Genomic DNA, 24940 nt, shown 5'->3' on the forward strand with positions numbered 1-24940 from the left:
TAACAATTGGTTTGACTCAGACGAGACAGAGGACAAAATAATAGTGGCTAAAAAAATGCCTCCACCATTCTGATTACAAAGGAGGCATGATTAACGAAGTTTCCTTTGTGTCTAAGCTCCATTCTGAAAGCCAGAGAAAGAGCTTTCCACTCGCTTTGTTGACTGCTGAGTCTTTTCCTACTTGTCTCATCACCCACACAATCTGTTCATAGCCCAGAGAGACAATCCAGCCAGTCTGTGGAGAGTTCCTAAAACATTCATGTCGTGAAAGCAGACAGGATGAACAGGACCTCATCTCAACAAAGGATGATGGGACATTCAGCAAAAGAATTCACAAAGGAAAATACTGACCGAAGGCCCTGGGCTGAATGGATTTTCCCACAATGTCTAACATAATGCCTGTCCTTATGGGTATTTGTAAACCTTCTGGTCAATTTACAACCACCTCCAGGTTTTGTCCCCCAAACTCCATTGCTTTTAGAATAAAGGTTTTTTTTTTAAAAAAAAAATACAATTAACAAGTTAAGGAAGTCCAAATCACTGCTTTAAGGATCCTCCTGTCTCTAAGACCTTTAAACATGAAAACAAAAGTGAGACAGAGATTCTCGTTCCCAACTCAACCACCTCAGCAGCTGAGATAATGCATATAAAACACTTAGCATATTGCCAGGCACACAGTAAATGTTCAGTTAATATTACCTAACATTTTATAATATGCTGCTTTGTTTTCTTAATAATATTCTTGTATATGTCCTGCCTATCTACTCAGCTAAAACAGTGCCACTTTGTCTTTGGTGTATTACAAAAGATAAGCACCATCTTTGTCATCATCTCCATCTTCTTATACATCATTATCATAGATCCTACTGATCTATGGTAGGTTATGGATGGGATACTAAAAGCAAACCTAGTCTCATAGCTGGCAAGTGGTCAATTCCCAAATTTGTTCATTTCATATCCAGTGCTTTCTTTCCATGTAACACCATAGATGAGCAGATGAGCAGGTCTTGAACCTCTTTATATTCCTCAGAATTCAGCAAAGTACTAAAATATACCTTAATCACCATCTAAACAAATTTCTAATCTGTAGGTAACCTAAAGGCTTTGAGGCTTTACTGAGGATTTTCTAATAGAAAGAAAAGAAATGGGTGGAAAGGCCAACATATTTGGCTTTGAGAAAGACATGCCTCTGTTTTTATTTGCCAAGGAAAAGCATTACCAGGTCCACTTAGCAAATAATAAAAGAAAGAAGAAGCATGGGGATTGAAAGATACATCTAGGGAGGCAAATGGGGCTAGAGTCAGATCTCTTGATACTCTGCTCATGGCTTTTTCTATTAAGCTCATTTTTAATTCAGTGCCTTAAATGAGGTGAGTCTTGTTGTGGATTATGCACATCAAGTTGTGCTTCACATGATCACCCCATACTTTAAAGGCCCAGGTAAAACTCTCTAGTTCGTCAAAAAAAACCCAAACAAAACAAAACAAAAAAAACACCTTTTTATCTGATCTGAAAAATGCTTAGAACACACTCTATTTATAACTGTCTAATGTTATTGATCCTGTCTCTCCAATCAAATTTAAGTTGGTCGAAGGCACCACGTGTGCACTTCCATCTGTAGCCCATCACTAACCCAGTTCAGGAACTATAGTAACATGTGCTGGCTCATTTTTTGTTCTGCTTCACAGACTCTTGGATGTCCTAAAGAAACCTCAAGCCATTGTAACATCTACTCAAGTTTCCCAACCATCCCCAGAAATACTGCTCTGCTTGGGCAGTCATTAAAGCTTCTCCTATGCCTTCAAGAACCTCATTTTAGCTGCTGGGACATCCTGTTGCCATCCATTTCACACAGACATCCAGCTCAGCAGGAGTATGCGTTGCAATGAGCTTCACTTCAAAGCCAGCAGCCTGGCCAAGCTCCAGGAATTGTCACTAATGATCTTCACCAGCCACTTGATGCTCCAACAGTGGTACAACATACACACACAAACACACACACAAACATCATTTCAACCACTACTCTGGTTGGACGAGCTATGCCTCCAGAGGTTGGTTCCATACCTGATTTTATCTTTTATTGTTACAGAAGACTTATTCCATGAAACCTGAGCAAACTCTCCAAATACACCTTCTGCAATATAGCAATGGTCTCCATCAACCTATCCTTAAACCAAGATGCAGTAAGTGCATCAGTCTGGGGTCTTTTGGTTGCAAGAGAAATGGAAATCTTGCTCAAAGTTGTTTTAGCAAAAATCAAATGATCAATCAATTAACAAGGTGAAGCTAAAAAATGTCCAGAGACAAAGCAGTCTTTAGGTAGAGGTTGTTTTGAGAAATCACATTATGTGAACAGATCTCACTTCTCTACAGTTACTGAATTCTACCCTATATTTTATTAGTTTCATTCTCAGGCTTCATTAGAGGGACTCCAACAGTTCTAGGCTCATATTACCTGAGTTCAAGTTCAGCAAGAAAAAGAAAAGACATCTCTTTCTGGTGGCCTCCAACAAGCCTCAGAATTCACTCTGAGTAGACTAACCTGAGCCATGTGTTCACTGTGGCTTGGTTATGTGTCCATCACTGGAGACAGAGGTGAAGATTCCCTTCAACCACACAGACGGGGAGTGGAGAGGGGCAAGTGCAACAGGGAAACTAGGGTCCTGCTATCAACAGAACTGGGCTGAACCACCCTCTCCAATAAGTCTTCTCTCTTTCCCTAATCTCTAAGAAGTTGTATTACAGGGACGGAAATAAAGGAAGAAAATAACCAAGCAAGTCACAAAAGAAATAAATAGCCAGAAAGCATAGGAAAATAGATTCATTCTCACTAGTAATCAAAGACATGTAAATTAACAGAAGATATTCTTGGCACATTAGAAAATTTTTAAAAATAAAAACAATGCCCAGGACTGGCCAAGATGCAGGGAGATGGACACTTCCAGACTTGACCAATGGGTTCTATGGTGGTTATTAATAATCTGAAAGGCAAGTTGGCAGTCTCAATCAAAATCTTTAAAAATGAGCCCGCCTTTTTTTTCTTATCTTTATTTATTTATTTTAGAGAGAGCGAGTACAAGTACGTGAGAGCAAGGGGAGGAGATGAGGGAGAGGGAAAGAGAGAGAGAAGCAGACTCCCTGCTGAGCACGGAGCCAACCACGCAGGGCTCCATCTCATAACACTGAGATCATGACTGGGCTGAAATCAAGAGCTGGACCCTTAGTCAGCTGAGCATGCCTTTTGACCTAAGAAAAATTCACAGAATGAAGTTTCCAAGGAAATAATTAAGGGTATGAACAAGAATTTAACTACAAGGAAGGTTTCCCCAGTATTGCTAATATACAGGCCCCAAAATGGAAATATCAATGTCCAGCTACAGGAAATTGGGTAACTTAATTATGGTACATCCATTCTATGGGATATCATACCAACATCAAAAAGGACCTTTCAATGCATCTATATTGGCATGACATAAATAATGGAGGAAGGCACACAGAAGTGTTAATGCAGTGAGTGACCACACCACAACCCCATGCAGTTGCTAAATGTAGTAAATTAGTTTCATTCTCATCTAGGTCCTTCTTAAGATTTACGACAGGGTTCTAAAGACCAGATTCTGCTGAAGAAAAGATCAAAACATCTGCATATTCTTAGGAGGCTGAAATTTTGTTGATCTTTCAAAGAGATATTCCTGATATACTCAACAATTGTTTATGGGAACATCTGAGTGTTATACCAGGTTAAGGTGAAGAAAATGGACCACTGATGGCACTGACTTTTCCTGGAGACAGTTCAAAAAGTAATGCTTGGGGGCGCCTGGCTGGCTCAGATGGTTAAGCGTCTGCCTTCGGCTCAGGTCATGATCTCAGGGTCCTGGGATCAAGTCCCGCATCGGGCTCCCTGCTCCTTGGGAGCCTGCTTCTCCCTCTGCCTCTCTCCCTCTCTCTCTCTGTCTCTCATGAATAAATAAATAAAATCTTTTAAAAAAAAGAAAAAAAAGTAATGCTTGGCTAACATAGAGTGACTTCTATGACAAATCATTCTCCGTATCAAAAAACCCAGCTTTTTCCCCCCAGTCTTCACTGTATCATCATATAGCAATTAAACTTCAAATCTCCAGAGTAATTCCGCCACAAACAAATCTCACCAAATCAAACTTCCACAAACAAAACTCACCACGGACACAGCTATTTTCCCCTCTCAGTTTCCATAACTTTAAAATGTGAATATCCTTGGTGAACCCACCTATCTTAGAGTGCTCTTGATAAGGCCAAATGAGAGGATTTCTAGAAAGTGCTTTGAAGAAGGATAAAAGCACTATACAAATGTGAGGTAGTGAGATTATGAATTCATTCACCTAAATTTAACATACACTCCACAAAGCACCTGGGAGTCCACGTCAAGCCTCTGGCTCTACCAGAGCTCTACGTTCCTTCCCTGTAGTCATTTCTGAAAGCCAGATGTTTGCCTGCAAAACCTCCCTGCAACAAAAGGACAAGGCCTTCTTTACTTTCAGATTGGCCAGGGTGATCATAAAAATACGGTGTTTCTAGCTGTTGAAACTGAGGTAATAAAATAATGGAGGGAAATGTCAAAGATAATCCAAAAAACAGTCATGCCTGGTATAGACAGGAGCCTGAAATGGAAATGGACAGCAGTATGAACAAGTAGACAGGTTAATGGTTTTCATATTATCTCATTCAAGCCATGGCAATTAAAAATCCCAGAAGAGAGAAGCTTCTGAGAGTGAGAATTCTTTTAGAATTAGCACCCAGTACTAGTACGAGCAATATTTTATAGCACTCCAAATATCTTCCCAAAGGAAATCACTGCTTAAAAAAAAAAAGTTCTTTCTTGGTAGTGCTGTTTCTCTATGCTACAGACTTACATAGTGTTTCTTCTACAGTCTCTTTCCCATTTTGAAGAATGGTAAAAGTTTAAATAAAGCATGGATGGGTCAATAATAAGTACACTGAAGTTCTTAAATGCCCTTCTTTTTAAACCTCTACCCCAATTACATCCCTCCCTTGAGGATATTTACAATCCTCTATGACACATGCTCTGTACCTTCTTGGTTCAAGGAAAACACACCTACAGCATTTCAAATTAACTACTGACCCTTACTCTCACACTATAAACAAACCCTTTTCAAAATCTCAATTGCATTGTGTCCACATTGATTAAAGCTTGAAGCCTGGTGACCTCATGTGGTGTTAACTTCTCTCATGCACCAACAGCATTCTGCCTTTCTACTCAATTACCCCCTTTGGTGCCAGAGGATCGCTACCCAATGAACATACACAATGGACTTCTGCTTCATTACACTAATCAACAGCAGGATAGAAATAAGCAGAAGAGGAATAAACAAGCTAATTTATCATGAGGACAGAGCAAGCTTTCACCAGTCTCTCCATGGAAAACTTCAGTGGTTAACGGGAATATCAATGGTCTGGGGGTGATGTTTATGATCTTACAGATTACAGACAGAGCCACCACAGAACCTCCGTGATTAAAGAATTTTGCAGAATAGCAGGTGTGAACAACACGCACACAAAACCCAGCCATGCCTTTAAAAACCCTAGGGTCCTACGTAAAATCTACTTCGTAATTATTTTGAGAAGTACAACCCAGGGCTTTGGATAACGTGGACCGACACCCTGGTAATTTGCCCCAAGTGTTCGACTTAACTGTGGGGCCTCTCTTATTCATCTTTGACGAGGTGGTCAGGAGGGACCCAGCCTCTTTGTGAGAAGGATCTGGATGCCCCCCCTCCTTCATTAGGCATGGCAAGGGCACAGCGGCTGATTGAATTAACAACTTCGGAGGGCTTCAGTCCCAGTTCCCAGACATTAGCACCATCATCCAGAACAAATTAAAAGTCTCACAGCAATTAAGCAGATTTTGAAAATGAATTTCCCATGGTTCAATGGTTCAACAAGCAATCTTGAGTTAAGTATTAAAGGAAAGTTTAGGAGGAGGAGAGGAGGAGTTGGTTGCTGAATCTCCAGAGTAAACATTCAATTGGTGAAGGCATCAACAATAAACTTTTCAGCCTCTGCTAACTAGGCTTTTCTACTTTTTTATATGAAATTGGAAATATTCAGTCAGAGAGAGAGAAAGAATAAAAAATTAACGTGGATTTGTATTAAAATGGTGGATTAAAATGGAGGATTTTTTTTCTTTGTTTTTAATGCCTTTAATATCATTGTATTCTTGTTCAAAAACATAAACAAAAATTAGGAAGGAATGAAAATGTATGATCCTAATCTCTAGATTTTATATGTATACAAGGGAACCTAGACCTGACTCTAGAAGCATCTACATCTCTCTGAACCAGTATGGCCAGGTTCAGAGTAGGCAGAAAACCTACATCAGCCTCCCAAAGGACTCCAGTAAATCAACTCCGGGAACTCACTCCTGGATTAAAAGAATAACACTAACAATAAAACAGCACCTAGCATATTCTAAGTGTTTACTATTTATTTGCCAGGCACTGTACACATTCGTATCTCATTTGATCTTTTCACCTATTATGTCATTGAATCCTCATAGAAATGTCATGAGATGAACATTACTGCTCCCATTTTACCCATTTGAGAGAAAAGGAAACTCAGGCTCTCAGTGAGGTCATTTGCTTGGAGCCACATAGCCAGCAAGTGGTGGGGCCAGGATGTGCATCCCGTTCTTCCAACCCCACAGTTCTTGCTTACATTTATAATAGCAAACTCCCATCGCCAGTGTGGTTTTACCCAGTCTTTGGAGTCCCGGATGGGGCCATAGCAAAAAAGAAGTGTCATTACTCTAGAGGGAGAGAGTACAGGATGACATGATGGAGCCTTTCTTTTAAGCCCCTACATTCTCCCAACACCAGAGCCTCCCTGTCCCCTTACTTCATGCCAGCTCTGTGTCCCTTCCCCCACAATACTCCTCCTCTAGCTAAGAGATGTCCAAGTCCAGCTTCTGTGGAGCTTTCTCCTTGGCTTTTGCTTTCTTCCCTCCCAGTTTACATCTGCTTCCTAAATCTCTCCTCGCATCTGCACCTGCTCCACTAGAAAGTCAACAGGCCCAAGTTCCTCTCTGCCTGCAGGCATGCACTGAGCACAGCATGCACGTTTCCATACCCTTCAGGAACCTGGAAGACTATGTGGAGGAATTCATTGTGTCCACAAGCTGAACACAGTGGAATGCAGAGGTGGTTATTTGGGTGTATTAGGCTTTCTTGTCAAGGGCAGTTACGAAAGCTGACGTCATAAATATATTATTACCCATCTCTATGAAGAACTGCAGATGCATCTGCAACGTTCTCAGGAGGGAAACTCCAAAAGATGTATTTCCCATCTTTAAAAGTTTACAGAAAATTAAACTATGTGCTCTTCTTAAAGAAGCCCCTAAAACCAGCCCTCATGGAGAAGAAACACATTTACTTCTTAAAGACAATAAATAAAACACAAAATTGTTATTATCATTCAATGTTCTCATTTGAATATTCGAAGTTTGAAAAATACAGATGGTAGTGTGTTCCTTCCTCCCAGCAAACCTTATCAACCAAGCAGTCCGTCAGTTCTTTGCCCTATGGCCAAGTGAAGACCAATATGTAGATTAGACATAATAGTAATCAGCATAACCATCGGCATGGGTAATGAAACACTCCACTAGTGGTCAGGACACTTCCTTCCAATCTTACTGTCTTGCTGTGATTCCTCTAGGCCTTAGTCTCCACAATATAATAGGATAAGGTCCCTTTCCAAAACTCCAAAATTGCACACGTTTATATATCGAAGCATACAAACGATGAAGGTGGCACAGTCTTTTAAGTTCAAGCAAATAATAAGAAACCTTTCCTCATTTAACTATAAAAGAATAGCTTGGAATACAATGTTACAAGTCTTAGGGCAGATCTTAAAGTTGAAGCATTTTAGCTCTCTCTGCAGTAAGTCCAAATGCAAACAAAGCCTTCCTTCCTCCCTCCATCTCTTCCTTCCTTTCTTCCTTCCTCTCTCTTTCTTCTGTAAGTATTTCTGGGCACCTCTGCCGCACTACACTGTGGTAACCACTCAAGACAAAGATAAGCAAATTAGACCCTTCTTTGCCCTCATGTACCTTACAGTCTTATAAAGGTTGTATTTTCATCTTTATTTTTTCTTTATAATTTCTTATAACATTAAATTCTAGCTAATGTCTCAGAAGTAGTTAATATTTTATAAGAAAAAGATCATTTTTTTCCCTACAAGTTTGACTTTCAAAGGTCTTTGTCATTTATGTTATATCTGGAAGCAAAAAAATTTCCCAATGGACGATAACTTCAATTTTATAATTTAAAACAGAACAACTGGGATTAATTTGCAGCAAGCATGGATGGAATATACCTCTTCCATGTATTAATCGGTATCTATTTAAAAGTCTTGCTACCTGGGCTTACTATAGAGAGCCGTGAAAACTGGTCCAGCATTTTAAAAGACAAAATCTAGGATTCAAATGAAACCTTGGTGAAAACTATCACTAACTGGCTCAAAAAGTGAATCGCTCTAATTCACCAAATGGGTAAATGACATGCTTCTTAAATTGTTGGCTAGCATGGACTGTACCTAATAGAAGGCTATCAAGCAGGGTTGCTGGGTTTCTAATTTTATATACTCCACTAAGAAGCAGAAATACCTTGCCATGAGCCTAACCAGACAGAGGATGACTCAAAAGAGAGAGAGAGAAAAGAGAGAGAGAGAGATGGAAAGGACGAACCTTGAGAAGTTAATTAGTTACAACCTGTAAATCAGGGAAATAGCTAACATATATGGATTGATCTAACACATAGGTGTAGGTAACTTAAGTTCATTAAACCCTACAACCTCCCTATGAAGGGGAAGTTTTATTTTATTTTATTTTAAGTAAGCTCTACACCCAATGTGGGGCTTGAACTCACAATCTTGAGATCAAGAGTTGCACACTCTACTGCCAGAGCCAGCCAGGTGCCCCAGGAGAAATTTTTAGATGCGGAAACTGAGGCTCACAGCATATAAATGGTTTGTCTAAGTTACAAAGCAAGTCTGCTAACAAACCAGATCATACCCATTGATCAACCGTAAAACCACATGCCACCAGTTAGAAATCTGATCACTCTCAATGGAAGGATCTATACGTTTATCAAAATCAGAAACATCATAAGGAAAACCTTGAACCAACACCTTGCTTATAGAGTGACTGTTTCCTAGGAACCCCATAAGAAGCCCAAGTCATCAAAGGCAATTTTCAAAATTATTGCAGCAGTTCTGCTTAGCCAAGAGACTTACTCTAACGTGAGATAGAGAACTTCCCTGGATGGAGCTGGTCTCAGTACCTAACCCAAGTCCTGACAAAGAAATATTATTGTCTCAAATATATCTTTATGCTGATTTTGTTCAAATCCCAAATGTATTGCTCATCCTTCTCCCAAACTCCATTTTCTCTCTTTCCCTGTTTTAACAGGTGGGTGAAGTAGGGAAGAAACATGCTATTTGAAAGGTGACCTTAAATGTCCTTTTGGTTTAAAAATCTTGTGTCTAAAAATTATCCTGTTTATTTTTCTTTCATCAACTATTATCCAGAAATATCATGTTCTTATAGTGCAAAACTCTTTTCTGTTTAGGTATGTTTAAAGAATGATGCTGAGTGATTTAACACCAGTTCTCTCAGGGACCTGCAAACTTTGTAAAATAAGGAGGAAGGGTGACTAAAAGGATGCCTAAGGTCCCAGGGTTTCCTGTCACAGCTGAGCCCCACCTCACCCCCCACTTCTAATTCTGAAGAAGCTGATCCTTTCTAAGCTTATAGAGGTGTGTTCTATAAATGACAGCCAGGCCCCATGGTTCAGTCTTTTCAAAGCCTCAGTAAAAATCTTATCTACAACTTCCCTTAGCCCAGGCACGCTGGGGCTAAAGTTGGAACCCATTTCACACAAGCCAGAACTAGCTCAACAGAAGAGAGAAAAGAAAGGAATGTGGGGACGTGTCTTTTCCACATTTAAGGCATTCCGTTCTCGGGCAAGTTACAACCTAAATGAGAGCAGATAAAATCTATAAGAACCCAGAGTAAAAAGAATAGGGCCTCAAAAAGACCTGATTTGCCTTGAGAAAGGACTGGATTTAATAAAATACGGAACCCAACTTCTGGTTGTGATCACCTAAAGACAAGCATGTTAAACAGAGACTTAAAAGTCAAGATTTGAGGCAAGAATATACAATGGGGAAAGGACAGTCTCTTCAATAAATGGGAAAACTGGACAGCCACATACAAAAGAATGAAATTAGATTACTATCTTACACCATGCACAAAAATGAACTCAAAATGAATTAAAGACTTGAATGTACAACCTAAAACCATAAAACTCCTAGAAGAAAACATAGTTGGTAGGTTCCTTGACATTGGTCTTGGCGATGATTTTTTGGATCTGACTTCAAAGGAAAGGGCAACAAAGGCAAAAATAAACAAGCAGGGCTACATCAAACTAAAAAGCTTCTGTGCAGCAAAGGAAACCATCAACAAAACGAAAAGAAAATCTACTGAATGGGAGAAAATATTTGCAAAACAGATACCCCAAGGTAATATTCAAAATACATAAAGAACTTCCTTGCCTGGCTGGCTCAGTCAATAGAGCATGCAACTCTTGATCTCAGGGTCGTGAGTTTGCGCCCCATGTAGGGTTTAGAGACTACTTAAAAAAGCTTAAAAAACAAACAAACAAACAAAAAACTCACACAACTCATGAACAACAAAATCCAAACAATCGGATTTAAAAATGGGCCGAGAATCCGAATAGACATTTTTCCAAAGACATACAGATGGCTGACAGACACATGAAAAGATGTTCAACATTACTAATCACCACAGAAATGCGAATCAAAACCACAGTGAGATATCATCTCACCCCTGTTAGAATGGCTAGTATCAAAAAGACAAGAAATAACAAGTGTTGGCAAAGATGTGGAGTAAAAGGAACCCTTGTGCAAGGTTGGAATGTGAGTTAATGGAGCCACTATGTAAATAGTGGAAAACCTATGGAGGTTCCTCAAAATATTAAAAATAGAATGACCATATGATCCAGCAATTCCACTTCTATGTATTTATCCAAAGAAAATGAAAACACTAATTCAAAAAAAAATATATGCATCCCCATGGTCATTGCAGCATTATTTACAATAGTCAAGCTATGGAAACATCCTAAGTGTCCACTGATAGATGCATGGATAAAGGAGATGTGGTGCATATATACAATGGGAGTCTACTGAGCCATAAAAAAGAGTGAGGTCTTGCCATTTGCAACAAAGATGGACTTTGAATATATTATGCTAAGTGAAACAAGTTAAAGACAAATATATGATTTTACTTACATCTCAATCTAAAAAACAAATGAACAAACAAAACTAAGATACAGAGAACAGACTGGTAGTTAACAGAGGGGAGTGGGGCTTGGGGTTAGGCAAAATGGATAAAGGAGGTCAAGAGGTACAAACTTCCAGTTATAAAATAAATAAGGCATGGGAATCTAATTTACAGCATGGTGAGTATAATCAGTAATATTGTATTGCATATTTGAAAGTTGCTAAAAGAGTAAATCTTAAAAGTTCTCATCACAAGAAAAAACTACTTTGTAACTTTGTATGGTGACAGATGGTCACTAGACTCATTGTGGTGATCACTTCACAGGATATACAAATATCAAATCATTATGCTGTACACCTGAAACTAATATTGTATGTTAATTACACCTCAATTAAAAAGTCCATATTCATTCCTGCTAAGTCAGAGGATGCAGAAAAAATAGTGCTTTGTGACTCTGCTTACTTTCAACAAAAACGCAGAGGAAGAAATTACAATGTAACGCTTGTACCTTTGGAAATACAAGAATATGCATGGCAGTCATAATGGCATGGAGCTCTCAACGTTTTAAGCCCTGTTTTGGCAATTTGAATTTTCTGCTTGCAATTACCTCAGAGTAAAAAGGTGGCAGAGATAAAGAATGAGCAATTTTGTTGTCTCTTTTGTATGCAAAATAGACCAAAAAAATATAGGGTATGTCACTTCCCCCAGACTCACTACAACTTCAGAATTATGCCTGCCACACACATTCCCTGAAAGTAGCAAAGTTAGTCACAGAATTTTAGACAAGGAAGCCTCAGCCTGATTAAATCTTAAAACTAAACACAAGGGGCGCCTGGGTGGCTCAGTCGTTAAGCGTATGCCTTCGGCTCAGGTCATGATCCCAGGGTCCTGGGATCGAGCCCCACATAGGGCTCCTTGCTCGGCAGGAAGCCTGCTTCTCCCTCTCCCATTCCCCCTGCTTGTGTTCCCTCTCTCGCTGTGTCTCTCTCTGTCAAATAAATAAATAAAATCTTAAAAAAAAAAATAAATTATGTGGTATTCTTTGAAATCCACATAGAACAGCATAATACTACATGTAATTCTATCACTAAGAATATTAAGTATACAGGGTGCCTGGGTGGCTCAGTTGGTTAAGCGTCTGCCTTCGGCTCAGGTCATGATCCCCAAGTCCTTTCAACAAAGGGATCCCTGCTCAGCACGGAGCCTGCTTCTCCCTCTGCCCCTTTCACCCGCTTGTGCTCACTCCTGTGCTCTCTCTCTCGCAAAAATAAATAAATCTTAAAGAATATTAAGTATACAAAGGCAAGAGGGAGAAGACATTAAAGTTAATGTTCTTTTCTTTATTTTTTTTAAGAGGGAGGTGGGGGAGAGAGAAAATCTCAAGCAGGATCCAAGCCCAACATGGAGCCTGATGTGGGGCTGGGTCTCACCACCCCGAGACCATGACCGCAGCCGAAATCAAGAGTCAGACGCTTAATCAACTGAGCTACCCAGGCGCCCTACTATTTTATTTTCAAGTAACAGTAAAGTCAGTAGATCTGTAGGAACCACAAGTAAGGAGATCTCTGCACATCAACTGTACGGCCTTCAGATGATCATCGTGGTGAAGCTCAAAAGCAGATACATGCTTCCAGGGCTGACTGGCATTAGAATCGGAGTCCAAGCTATGGAGCTGCCTCTAATTGTGTAAACTGAGTCCCTGCCCTCTCCTAGGACTCTGATTCCTCCTCTGAAGAAGTAAAACAAGATGGTTTCCAAGACCCTTTTTGCAGTTTAATAGCAAAGACCCCACAGCTCCCATTCAGGCCAAATACCACCAACATGTACAGATAAAGTGGACCAACCCCACAAGCTGCACTCATGGCAAGTGATAAGATCCACAGTTTTAGAGCAGACTCAATTATCATATTGTCCCATAATGTAATGATGCCACCAAGGGGGAGCTTACTGAGGTGTGCAGTGATTCACCTGTATCCCAGAGACCCCAGAATCCTGGGCATTCTTCCTTTGTCCTCATGTTACCTGCTCTACTCTTACATCTCTCTGCTGCCAGTGAATTTTGGTGGCCAATAATCCCAACTTTTGTAGACTTAGACAATGGCATACCCAAGCTCTATTAAAATTGTGTATAAAGCAGGGGCGCCTGGCTGGCTCAGTGGGTGGGGCATGTGACTCTTGATCTTGAGGTCATGAATTCAAGCCCCATATTGGGTATAGAGATTACTTAATATTTTTTTTAATTGTGTATAAAGCAAAAGTAATGAACCTCAACTATAAGCATGAGGAATTCTCCTGGGAATAAAATGTGCATGCTTTAGGACAATGATTTAGACTTGCATTCTTTTATTTACTAACAACTGATAATAATATTAATGTCTACCCTTTGGGGAAGGCTCATTATGAGACATTCGGTGATAACATGGGAATTAGTGTTAGAAAGCAGGATAATCTCTCTGCGCACTCTCAAACCCAAACCAGGTATATTTCGAGTCACTCCCATACCTCCTGAATCTGGAGGTGTTTGACAAAGTAGTGATGACTTAAGGAAGACAAAGAATAGAAAACAAAGGGGGTTGGGCGCCTGGGTGGCTCAGTCGGTTAAGCGACTGCCTTCGGCTCAGGTCATGATCCTGGAGTCCTGGAATCGAGTCCCGCATGGGGCTCCCTGCTCAGCGGGGAGTCTGCTTCTCCCTCTGACCCTCCCCCCTCTCGTGCTCGCTCTTTCTCATTCTCTCTCTCAAATAAATAAATAAAATCTTTAAAAAAAAAAAAGAAAAGAAAAAAAAGGGGCACCTGCGTGGCTCAGTCTGTTAAGCATCTGCCTTCAGCTCAGGTCATGATCTTGGGGTCCTGAGATCGAGCCCCTTGTCAGGCTCCCTGCTCAGCAGGTAGTCTGCTTCTCCATCTCCCTTTGTGCTCTCTCGCTCTCACTCTTGCTCTCTTCTCAAGTAAATAAATAAAAACTTAAAAAAAAAAAATAGAAAATAAACAATGTCATAGTTAAGTTGCCCCAGATCTAGAAAGACAGAAGAACAGAGAAAAAAAAGTAGGAGAGATGGATATGGGGTTAAGCAGATGGCTTCAGTGAAAAGTCCTCTGGGAATCTCCTCCTTGGTGGGCCAGGTTCAGTGAGACAGCCCAACAGGTGCCATGTCTTGGAGAGGGTGGCTCTTCACAGCCATCATCCATGATGTAGGAGGGCTCTGTCCCACATCACAGTTGAGGGGCGAGCCAAGGAGCTTTTGTGACTTGAGATCATTGAGACCACACGTGGTCTGCAGAGTTCAAGCCAGGTCTCCCTCCACTATGTGATGCTACCCTGAGATCAGGAGCCCTCTCTTTGGGAGGGGCTCAGCCAGGACTAAGGCAGCAGTTAACTGGCCCCCAACCAGGTCTCATGAGCTTAGCCTTATTAATCTGGGCTTTGCAAAAAAACTGAGCCAATCATTTACAGATCCATTACCTTCTTTCTAACGAAAAATGATAACGCCTTGCCAACACAAATGTTAATAACTTGGCCTCTTCTTTCAATTACCTCTGCTCTCTTGGAAATGTCTATTTGTGGATAAAGCTTCTGAGTTAACCCAGGGAATTAACCAGAAGTTTAAGAAGACCCTATAATTCCTAGGGGCTAGTGAAGAAAGAACACCTCTTTACCAGGAAATATTAACAGAATGGAGTAGGAAGGAAAAAGAGGGAGCAGAAAATTGCCCTTGAAGGCCCAGGATTTCAAAAGGCACAGAAGTTAGAAACACTAGTTCAATGTGGAGGAAGAGGATGGTATCGGAAATAGGTTTTGGAAATCCAAGTATAAGCTGTGTCCCAAAGAAATGGCCTCATATGTCTATAAAGGCCTTAGTTTTTCTCTCCTGCATCCGTAGTCTACTCCCATCTTCCTTTCCCACACCCACATTCTCCTCTCCTGCATTCGGTAGCTATATGCAGGATCCATTCTGTATGCTAAATCCAGGAGGCATTTGGGGCCTTCAGGAGTTTGGTTATTTTGACACATTTTCAATGACAACTCTCAGTTCCTCTCTGCGTGTGTAAGAATTTCTTTCTGGAGGGAGCCGGGGCATTATTTTCTCAGGTTTGGCCCTCTCCAGCATGGCCTGCAAACACCAGTCAACATTTACAATGGCTACAGTATACAAAATTGGGATCATTTGTTTAGGAAGCAACTAGGTCAATGATTAGTACCCATGCAGTGATGGAGTATGTGGTTTGGGAAAGAGGTAGAAACAGAAAAGGGGGAGACTGAGCTTCCATCTTCTATTGAATCTGTGTAGAATCAATTTTATCACACTCCAATACCTTGTTTCCTGTAGAAATTGAAGAAACAATAGGAGAGTGGCATTAGCCTTAAGAGCATGACTTAGGATTCAGTCAAGGATCATGCGCTTGAGTGCCTGCCCTCATTTACTATCTCTGTCCCCTCTGAGAAGTCCCTTAAATGAGCATCTGATTCATCTGAAATCTGGAGAAAGCACCTGCTTCTCTAGGTTGTTATGATGGTTCAATGAATCAATACATGTAAATTACTTTCCACAGCCACCCAATAAATCCTCAAAAAGCAACAAATCATAATTAACCAAATCCCTCACTACTGGTCCAATGACAATCTGATTATTGCTTTTGCTCCCCTGTAAAATTTAATTAGAGGTGGAACATGGTGGAAGCAGGGGAGAAGAGGTCGTAGTAAAAGGCAAAATGGAGAACCTAAGTATTTTTGTATTCTAAAACATGAGTTGCCCTTCTCTGCTGTTTAGCAATCCTTTTAAGTTAGCCCTATTATGAAAAGCCCTATCATTTCATCATCAAGTTTGAAATCACCAACACCCCAAGCTCCCCTTCACTCCCATCCTCCTCCCCATCCGCGCATCTTCTCTCAGAAATGTCCACATTGGGCACAGCTGTCTATTCTATTAGGCAACCCTTACAACACCTCAGAAAAGACACAGGACATAAATGAAATAGACACGATTATTTCACATCTTGATGGTCCCTGTCCCCCATCATCTCTTAGAGTCTATCAAAATTGAGAGCAGTAAATCTTTGAATAAAGAAAGTCTAGGGGCGCCTGGGTGGCTCAGTTGTTAGGCGTCTGTCTTCAGTTCAGGTCATGATCCCAGGGTCCTGGGATCGAGTCCCACATCAGGCTCCCTGCTCGGCGGGGGGCCTGCTTCTTTCCCTCCCTCTGCTGCTCCCCCTGCTTGTGCTCTCTCTCTCTCTCTCACTCTCTCTCTCTGTCAAATAAATAAAATCTTAAAAAAAAAAAAAAAAGTCTACCAGCATTTTTTCCAAAGAACAAAATGTACATATTCATGGTGTCAGCATGGAAGCCTCTAGTTTGAGATGCTCTCATTATTAGGCATGGGTGTGCACACAAACAGAAATTTCCTTTGGAGAACAGAACTGTCAACTTGGAGTAAAAGGCTCTTCTTTCAATTGCTCTACCATCCCTGCCAATCCACACCCTCTAAAAGCCTCTCCAACCGGTTGATTGCTTCTCTCCTCTTCCTTTGGAAAAGTCCTGATGTATATAACTGCATAAATATGTTAAAACCACTAACCTGAGAAAATAAAATCAAGTAATCTTCCTTAAAGTAGAACTCAAACGTTTTTATGGATAATGAACTTGGCTGCTCAGCCAGCTGGATGATTCAGACAATTATAAGAACCAGTTTGAACCTGTAAGAAATTGGTCAGATGGGCATATGCAGCCTTCTCAAAAGGTGTCCTCCCTTAGCCTTGGCCAGGATCTGCTGTTATGTAAAGCTGAACTCCATTTCATTTATCATCACATTGGATTTTTTTTTTCCATTTGATATGTTACCTAATGATTAAAATGAGAAAGCAGCTGCATTTATAGTGTTACTCATCTTCTCTTTCTGGGTTTAAACCACATTCATTCAATCTTAAAAGTCAAGGCTTTGGGAGGTGAGGGCAGGGTAACCTGATGGTTGAGGATTGTAGCTCTGATGTCAGATTGACTGGAGTCCATTCAGAGCTTTAACCCTGACTAGCTGGATAATCTTGATTCACTGGGTAATCTCAGTTTACTTACATGTAAAATAGGTACAGTGCTACCAATATGGCAAGGCTTTGCATGGATTAAATTAGGTAAGGTCTGGCACACAGCGCACATTTAACTAACATGCTAAACATTTGTTGTATTATTTTAGTAATACATTTATTTCAAGATGAAATATTAATTATCTGACAGTATAATTAACAGGGCTTCTCATTTCACATGTTCTCGGGTTCTCAGTAAATAAGTGAGAATTATCTTGATGCTAGACACTTCATCACAGGAAATCTTTTGCTGGTGAACTTGGATTAAGAAGTGCTGTTTTCTACCTCTGGCTCTCCTAGGTTACTCAGGCTTCAAGTCCCCCTCTTTCCTAACTCCCAGTCGGCATTGCAGCCCTATCCTGGGCACACAGCAGGCTCTAATCAATATTTTGCATGTTAGGTAGGTGACACATATGAGCTCCAAGCTAAGGACTTTCATACAATCTCAAATTCTAAATCTCCATAGAAACACCTTTATGAGGAAGATAAGGTAAGAATCTTTCCTCAGTCTATATGAATGTAAAAAAAATTTAAAGGCCAAATTATTGCAAAATGTCAACTAGCTAGGAAAGGCTTTGAGTCTAGATCTGAGTGCAGGCAGGAGATCTGAAAACCTTACAAAGCCATAAACAACACGATTATCTCAAGGAAATGGTTCTCACTTTGAATAAGGAAAAGGCAAAGTTCCAGTAGAAGGCTAGACAGGCTGTACGGAATGATTAGATGAAAGCATGATTAGAGATTATTACAACAAGCATGATTTTGTTGCAATAACCAAGTAGATAATTAAGTTTTTGAAGAATCAATAATGTAATTTCCACTAGAAAAAATTTCCCACCTTTTTACAAGAAGAATTTTTGAGATTGCACAGTACTCCTACAAACCACATTAGATACTCCAGTAGTTTAACAAAGAGAAAAAAATGACATGGTTTAGTCAGGTATGAAATTTTGCAAAACAAAAAGGAGAATCAAATACAGAAAAAAATGTGGGCTAACATCAACCAAAAGCCATTGATTAGTTCTTTTTTTTTTTTTAAAGATTTTATTTATTTATTTGAGAGAGAGAATGAGAGAGCACATGAGAGGGGGGAGGGTCAGAGGGAGAAGCAGGCTCCCCGCCGAGCAGGGAGCCGGATGCGGGACTCAATCCCGGGACTCCAGGATCATGACCTGAGCCGAAGGCAGTCGCTTAACCAACTGAGCCACCCAGGCGCCCCTGATTAGTTCTTTTTGAGACCAGCTACCCAAACACTGCAGGATTACAGGTATTACATTATCAATATATGCTAAAATATAATATATACCACTACAAGCTTAAAACCTAATGTACTGGGAAGCAAACCTTTACATACTCCGCATAACTCTAATTTTATTTAATTTCTTAAAATCCTGCAACTTCCAAATAAGCAATAGTAGCAGAAACAAAAATTCACATGAATGGACCACAATCAAGGCTACCAACAGTTCTCATTTAAATAATAATAGCACAGTAATATGGGCTATATCATTGAAAAGCAATAAGTCCATGTAAAAATTGAGAAAACTGATTATATATGTTTATATTATATGTACATAATATTCTCAGCATTAAAGAACAAAAAAGGGAACTCATGGTAAGCTTTTGAAAGAAAGCAATCCTCCCTGAAGATAAAATAATGGGCAATTTGTTGATACTTATGCAGAGTTTAAGTCTGGAATATTCTCATTTAATGGTATGATTAAAACAATGCAATCATTTTTCATTCATTCAGTTCTGATCTTCAGTCTTCTTAACAGTTTTAGAACAGGTGGGAACAGTGACCTGCCTTTTCAACCATTATATCCCCAAGACATGACTAATTTGAAGCTGAGCAAACTGCACATAATGGGCCAGGGATTCAAGTTCATGATTTTTAGTAGGCTGTACGCTTGTTTCAGGGCACATGGTCTCCCTGCCTTCCCCGCTTCTACCACCCCTGCCCTGCAGCTGCCTCTCTGCCTCATGAAATCAAAGGGAAATTATTTTTTTACATTTTCTGCAGGCTTATTTTTAAGGAGGATAAAGATTAGGCTACATCTTTAAAAATATTTTCTTTTCCTTTAGGGGTTCTTAAATTTTTAAATACATTCTAAATACTAAAGAAGCTAGCCACTTAAGAACCCCTTCTCAACACATAAGAAAACAATCAGACGCATGATTTTATAATGGCCCAAAGTTTTTATAGAAGCATGGCATAGTTCAGTGAATTTTTAAATACCCCAAATTCTACCATATAAGATATTGCTTTCTAGAGCCTTTTTACAAAATACCATCAAAGGTTTGCAGTAAAGAGACACTGGCACAAGAAAAACTAACAACCAAAACAAGCAGAAAACAAAACAAAAACCTGGTTCTAAGAAGGCCATTGAGCTAGGGAAGTATTTAAGCTGGCTAAATGAAAACCCAATCCCTCCTATTTGCTTTTTATCTACTGTTTAAAATTTCCCCATCAATTCTAGAAGGCGGCAACCAAATACCAGTCTAAACATCATCTAAAACTCTACCAATGAGGAGAATGAAACTTGGTTAACTGATTTGCCTGGTCACTTTGGGGTGCATGGTTTGTCATGACTGTTTGGGGGTGGTGGTTGCTGGCTGTGTTTTGAATATATGTGTATGGGGTACTTATACTCTTACAATCAGGAGCTTTGCCATTCAGATCCTCCCCTTCCTAGGCTGCCATGTTTTCTTTCACAGGGGACAACAATGATCAAAAAGAAACAGATATCATGGTCAATTCAAAGCGAAGATTTCACTTTCTCACTTGGCCTCTGCAGATGCATTGAGAAACATTTCACCACCACCCCCCCCCAACCTGTCTTCCTACTTATCGGTGGAATTGAGCAGTGAAAGAGTCTCTGCTCACTGGGGAGAGTGGAGGAGGAGGTCTCTGAACTTTACTTCAACTTTCCAGCCTACAAACTGCTTCTTCAACCACTGATTCCACTTGCCCACTTTGGTGAAGTTTCAGTCTTTGCTCAGTTTCACCTGCTTTTCATTTTAGGGAAGTTTGGTGGGAAAACGTCCCACTTACCTTTTGTTGATATTTTTTCCCCATATTTGGGTCTTGTACTGTACCCAAGTTCCTAGATTTAACAGAAAAACAAAAACAAAAACAAAAAAACAAAAAAAAAAACACCTCTCTAAATGGTTGAGATAAAGGCTAAGTCACTATTCTGTGTTTAAAAGTGAACTGGATCTGATCTTTGCGGCCAGAGTGGGGACAGTCTTGGCGACTGAGAAGGAAGGAAGGGAGCTAAGCAGTCAACTTACACAATTTCCCCCAAGAAGTGTTACACATAGATGTTTTTCTTTTCCAAGTAAAGTTGGAATTAAAGCAGTTTATCTACTGAGAGGAATCTAGTTACAGGACCTATCACTAACTTTTTGAGATGGTTAGTCTCAAAAAGTACAGTCACCAGCCAAATTCTCTGGGAAAAACCCTTGGCACCACCTCCTCCAGACAAGCCCCTCTTTGAACATACAACTGCTCTGATCCTACAACAACGCTCATGTGCAGCGCCTATCACTAGTGCTCCTGCACCTTTCTCCACAGTACCAAGATGCTAAGCAATTAAGCTAGTTCACTGAAGTGCCCTAAGAAACCTGCAACAGTGGATAATGGGCTCTTCAAGGCTAGGCGATCAGCTTCTTAGGAAAAGAAAAAGAAACACACACCAACAAACACCAGGGAACTATGTGTAATGGTTCGCTGCTTGTGCAAAAACCTCAAAGAGGATGAAGGTCAGACAGGGATAATAGGCCAATTTAATTCTGAAAGCACAAGGTGCAAGAAATTTTAATTATGGTCTGCCACTGAAATCACACAAGATCCAATGGCTTCTAACTGCAACTGCTCATCAAGGGAGACAAGAGGTGTAATTGTAACCGCTGCATAATCACTGTGAGGGCACAGGGAAGGCTGCCTTCAGCTCCCAGCAGAGAATGTATTAGGAGCCTAGAAAAATCCAATACAGGGAAACATGGAGATTGCACGTAGCCACACAGGGGCTCCTAACAGGAAAGCCAAACCCCCTTGTGTGTGTGTGTGTGTGTATTTGAGGGGTGAGAGTTCCAGGAATAAAAGGTTAAGCTGTTTGGCCCAAATTAAGAATATGAGCTTGGAAAACTCTGAACCCCTTTCTGCTTTGTGGATACATACACAGAGAGAAAGGCATGATCTCCTCCAGAAATTTCTGCCTCGGTGAAGCTTCACCCACTCTCCTTTGTTTAAAACAATTAGCTTGGATGTTACAGTGATTTACAGAACCAGGCTCCCTTTAATTTGTTCCCATCAAACCCAAGTCTGGAGACAAAACGCCACACACACGGCTCGAGGTGCCCAAGCCTGTGCAGCTCGCACGCCCGCGCCGCGCGGACTCTCGTAAAGGGACCGGCAGAGAAAGCCCCTCCGTGGATCTCCAGTCCGCAAAGTTTCACAGATCCGTGAAGAAAGCAAAAGCACCCATCCGCGCCCGTCGCAAAGTTGGCGCTGAAGTTTGTGCCGGGATGTCCTAAATCTCGAGGGGCAGGGGACGCCGAGTGTGCGGCCAGGCTAGAGGATGGATGGAGATGGAGAGACAGCAAGAGGGAGTTTTTACGAGTGGAAGATCCGTGAGACCATCTTCTTCACCCGGAAGCCTGTGTGGCTCCCAGAGATCTCGGAGGTGCTCGTCAGGGGAGGCGCCGTCGCCGGGGGCCAGAGAGCTGTCACCTGCGGGGAGCCGCGGCGGGGGCGGGAGGCGCTCTGCTAGGCGCCCGGGGAGGACGTGGCGGGGGGGGGGGGCGCTTCAGAATCACCAGCTCTCGGGGCTCTGAGAAGTGGGGGAGGGGAGATTCGCGAGAGGGCAGGAGGCCAAGAGCAACACCTTTCGGATACGCTTTTCCCCTCCTACCTCTCCAACTTCCCTCAGCGCCAGCCAAGGACTTTCTCCCACCGCACCCTACCGCATCCCGCCTCCGGGCCCACCTCTCAGACCCTTACGCGGCCGCGGCGGGGGGTGGGGGGTGCGGCCAGGAAGCAGCCGGCGCGAAGGTCGGGACCCCAAACGCAAACTCTCACCCCCGAGCCGAGACGACCAAATACGTTTATACCGGCAACGATCACAGCCCCGTAGCAGGGCTCCCGGGTTAGCGCCGGGCGCAGTTCCCTGACTCTTCTGTTGTTCCCAATAAAGTCGATTACGTTGCCCTCCGGGAGCTGACTGGGAGCGAACGGAGAGGAAAAGGGGGGAACGCGGGAAAAAGCAGGGGGAGCAGCAATCAACTTTGTAACCCAGCGCTTCCTCGCGCGATCCGTCGCCATGCTTAAGATTCCCACCCCCGCCACCCCCCTCCTTCCTTTCAAGTGGATACTGAAACTAGGCCAAAACTTTTTCCCCTCCTTTTCTCTTAGCCACTAGACTGGATTGTGCCCCACGGAGCCCCATGGAGCTCTGCTTTCTTAAGCACAATAGCCGGACTAATTAGATCATAGAAGCAAGGCAGTGATACTGTAACAAGTAGCCCGAGAGGCAAAGAGGGAAGGGGCCCGAAAAGAGAGAAAGGGGGAAAAGTTTGCAGCTCTCGCACTTACCAATCAAGCCTCCCACCAGAAAGGCGATGATTTGGAACACGAGCAGAATCCCACCAACAATGCACAGCTTCTTGGTGCTCATGTTTTCTATAATTGCCCCAGCCATTTTTGCGCCCCCCTTTTTCTTTCCTCCTTGAAATAAATGTTTTTAGGGTGTGCTTTTTGCCCTTCTCCTCTCACGCTCCCTCCTCCCTCGCCTCCTTTCTGGGCGCTGCAAAACTTCAGGGGTGTGGGAGCGCGGTGAGGATGGGACCGGGACGCAAGGCGCCCGCACGGATTCCCCCGGCGCAGCCGGCTCGGGCTCCCCCAATGCCCGGAGCTGTGATTGTGGCCGCTCCGCCGCCTGTGGACGCTTAAAGGAGCAGGGAAGCGGATCACATGACGCCGCCTCCCTCCCTCCCTTTCTTCCTCCCTCCCTCTCGCGCTTCCTCCCTCCCTCCCTCCCTCTCTTCCTCTCCCCCTTGCCCGCCTGTGCGGGGCTTCGAGCTGCGGAGGGTGCTGGCGTCCCGCTCCCAGGTCTGGCTGGCGGTCTGTCCCGCCCGGGGCTGGTGTCGTTTGGGGGTTGATGCTGTTGTTAAGTGGGTTTCCCCCACCCCGCCTCTCACAGGTTTCCTTTTCTGGTGCGAGATTTAAATCACCCACGGACAGCTTTCCAGACCTTTAACTTACGCGTTGACTTTAGGAAATGGGCCCCACCCGCAACTGCCAGAACTCTTCAGGAAAGAGGAGGAGAATTTTTTAAAGGGACCCAAAGATGCTTAAGTCAGAGCACAGAGATGCAGAATAAAGTCTTTGGCTTCCTTTGACCTGACCCCAGCCTCAGTTGCTGGGCATATACCTGGCTAAATCCCCCCACTGCACCCCTGAAGGAACCCTGTGCTCTAGCCAAATCAGACAACTGTTCATTACCACATAATCCCCCACTCCAGGGGTTTCCAGAGCCTTGACCCTGGCTCTTAAAAACATGTATTCTACTCCGTCGGAGTTTTAAACCTCATTTAAAAACCAGCTTGTCTGAAAAGCCTTTCTAATTTTCCAAATCTCCCCCCTGTAATATTTCCTTGAACCCAACCCCTACAACTCCTGTGTTTACATTCTTAGCTCCTATTGTAAGAACTTGTGTGTACACGTTTGTCTCCACCACAGGGCTGTAAACTCCTTGGGGATAGGGACCGAGTTTTATTCATCTTTGTACCCACCCTCCCCCAACCCCGTGGTTCCTAACAAAATTCTAGCTCTAGTAGATCCTCCATAAACTTTTGTGGAATGAATAAATAAATAAATGTGAAAGCAAGCCACGTTTTGCATTTCAAGAGCCTGAAAGAGACCTTATTTGATTTAGATGGTAAACATATTTAGTTGCAATGTTTGTTGTCTCTTTGTGAGGATATATTTCTATTTACACTTAACTTCTAGGGGGAAAGGAGGGTGGGACTCTTAAGAGAGTTCCTGTTCTATCAAGCCTAAATTCCTGGGCCTGGTTTTTCCATGTTCCATAAACGGGTCACTTGGCCAGCACAACTCACGTTGCCCAAATAGACCCTTGGTTTAGTCACCCCCCCAAACATGGTTTGACACCCCTTAGACACCTGGTTTCTTGCCCCTCCTCTCTATCTATACCCTCTTCGTGCCAAGGGAATACCACAAGTCCCCTGTCCTCTGCTCGATTTCTGAGCTTGCATTGCCCTTCTGGAAGATGCCATGCAGGTTACCCTTAACGAAAGTATTCATTTCTAGTCTTCAACTAGACTAGACACTCTTTAGGACCATACCAAACTTTATATATATGAAAATCCATCTCCTTGGAGTCGAACAGTTCTTAAGAGTTCTGGGGATATAGTTGCTATTTATTCATTCTTTCCTTCAACCCTTTAACCAGCAGGGCTCACATATTGAGCCCTTAACCTGTTCCAGGC

At 42.1% G+C, this 24940-nt stretch overlaps 1 protein-coding gene across 3 annotated transcripts in view; it reads right to left on the reverse strand.

The window, feature by feature from the left end:
- WLS (Wnt ligand secretion mediator) overlaps nucleotides 1-23394 on the reverse strand; it is a 100331-nt gene extending 76937 nt beyond the window's left edge. The window contains exon 1 of one of the 3 annotated variants that reach the window (XM_021680026.1): nucleotides 23025-23394. In XM_021680026.1, coding sequence (XP_021535701.1) covers nucleotides 23025-23130 — 106 coding nt within the window. In that variant the 5' untranslated portion in view covers nucleotides 23131-23394. The remainder of the gene's footprint in view (nucleotides 1-23024) is intronic. The other 2 variants (XM_044914535.1, XM_021680027.2) reach the window with 2 other exon arrangements.
- Nucleotides 23395-24940: the final 1546 nt, after the last annotated feature.

This window comes from Neomonachus schauinslandi, chromosome 4 (genome assembly GCF_002201575.2).
Source record: "Neomonachus schauinslandi chromosome 4, ASM220157v2, whole genome shotgun sequence".
Lineage (NCBI taxonomy): Eukaryota > Metazoa > Chordata > Mammalia > Carnivora > Phocidae > Neomonachus > Neomonachus schauinslandi.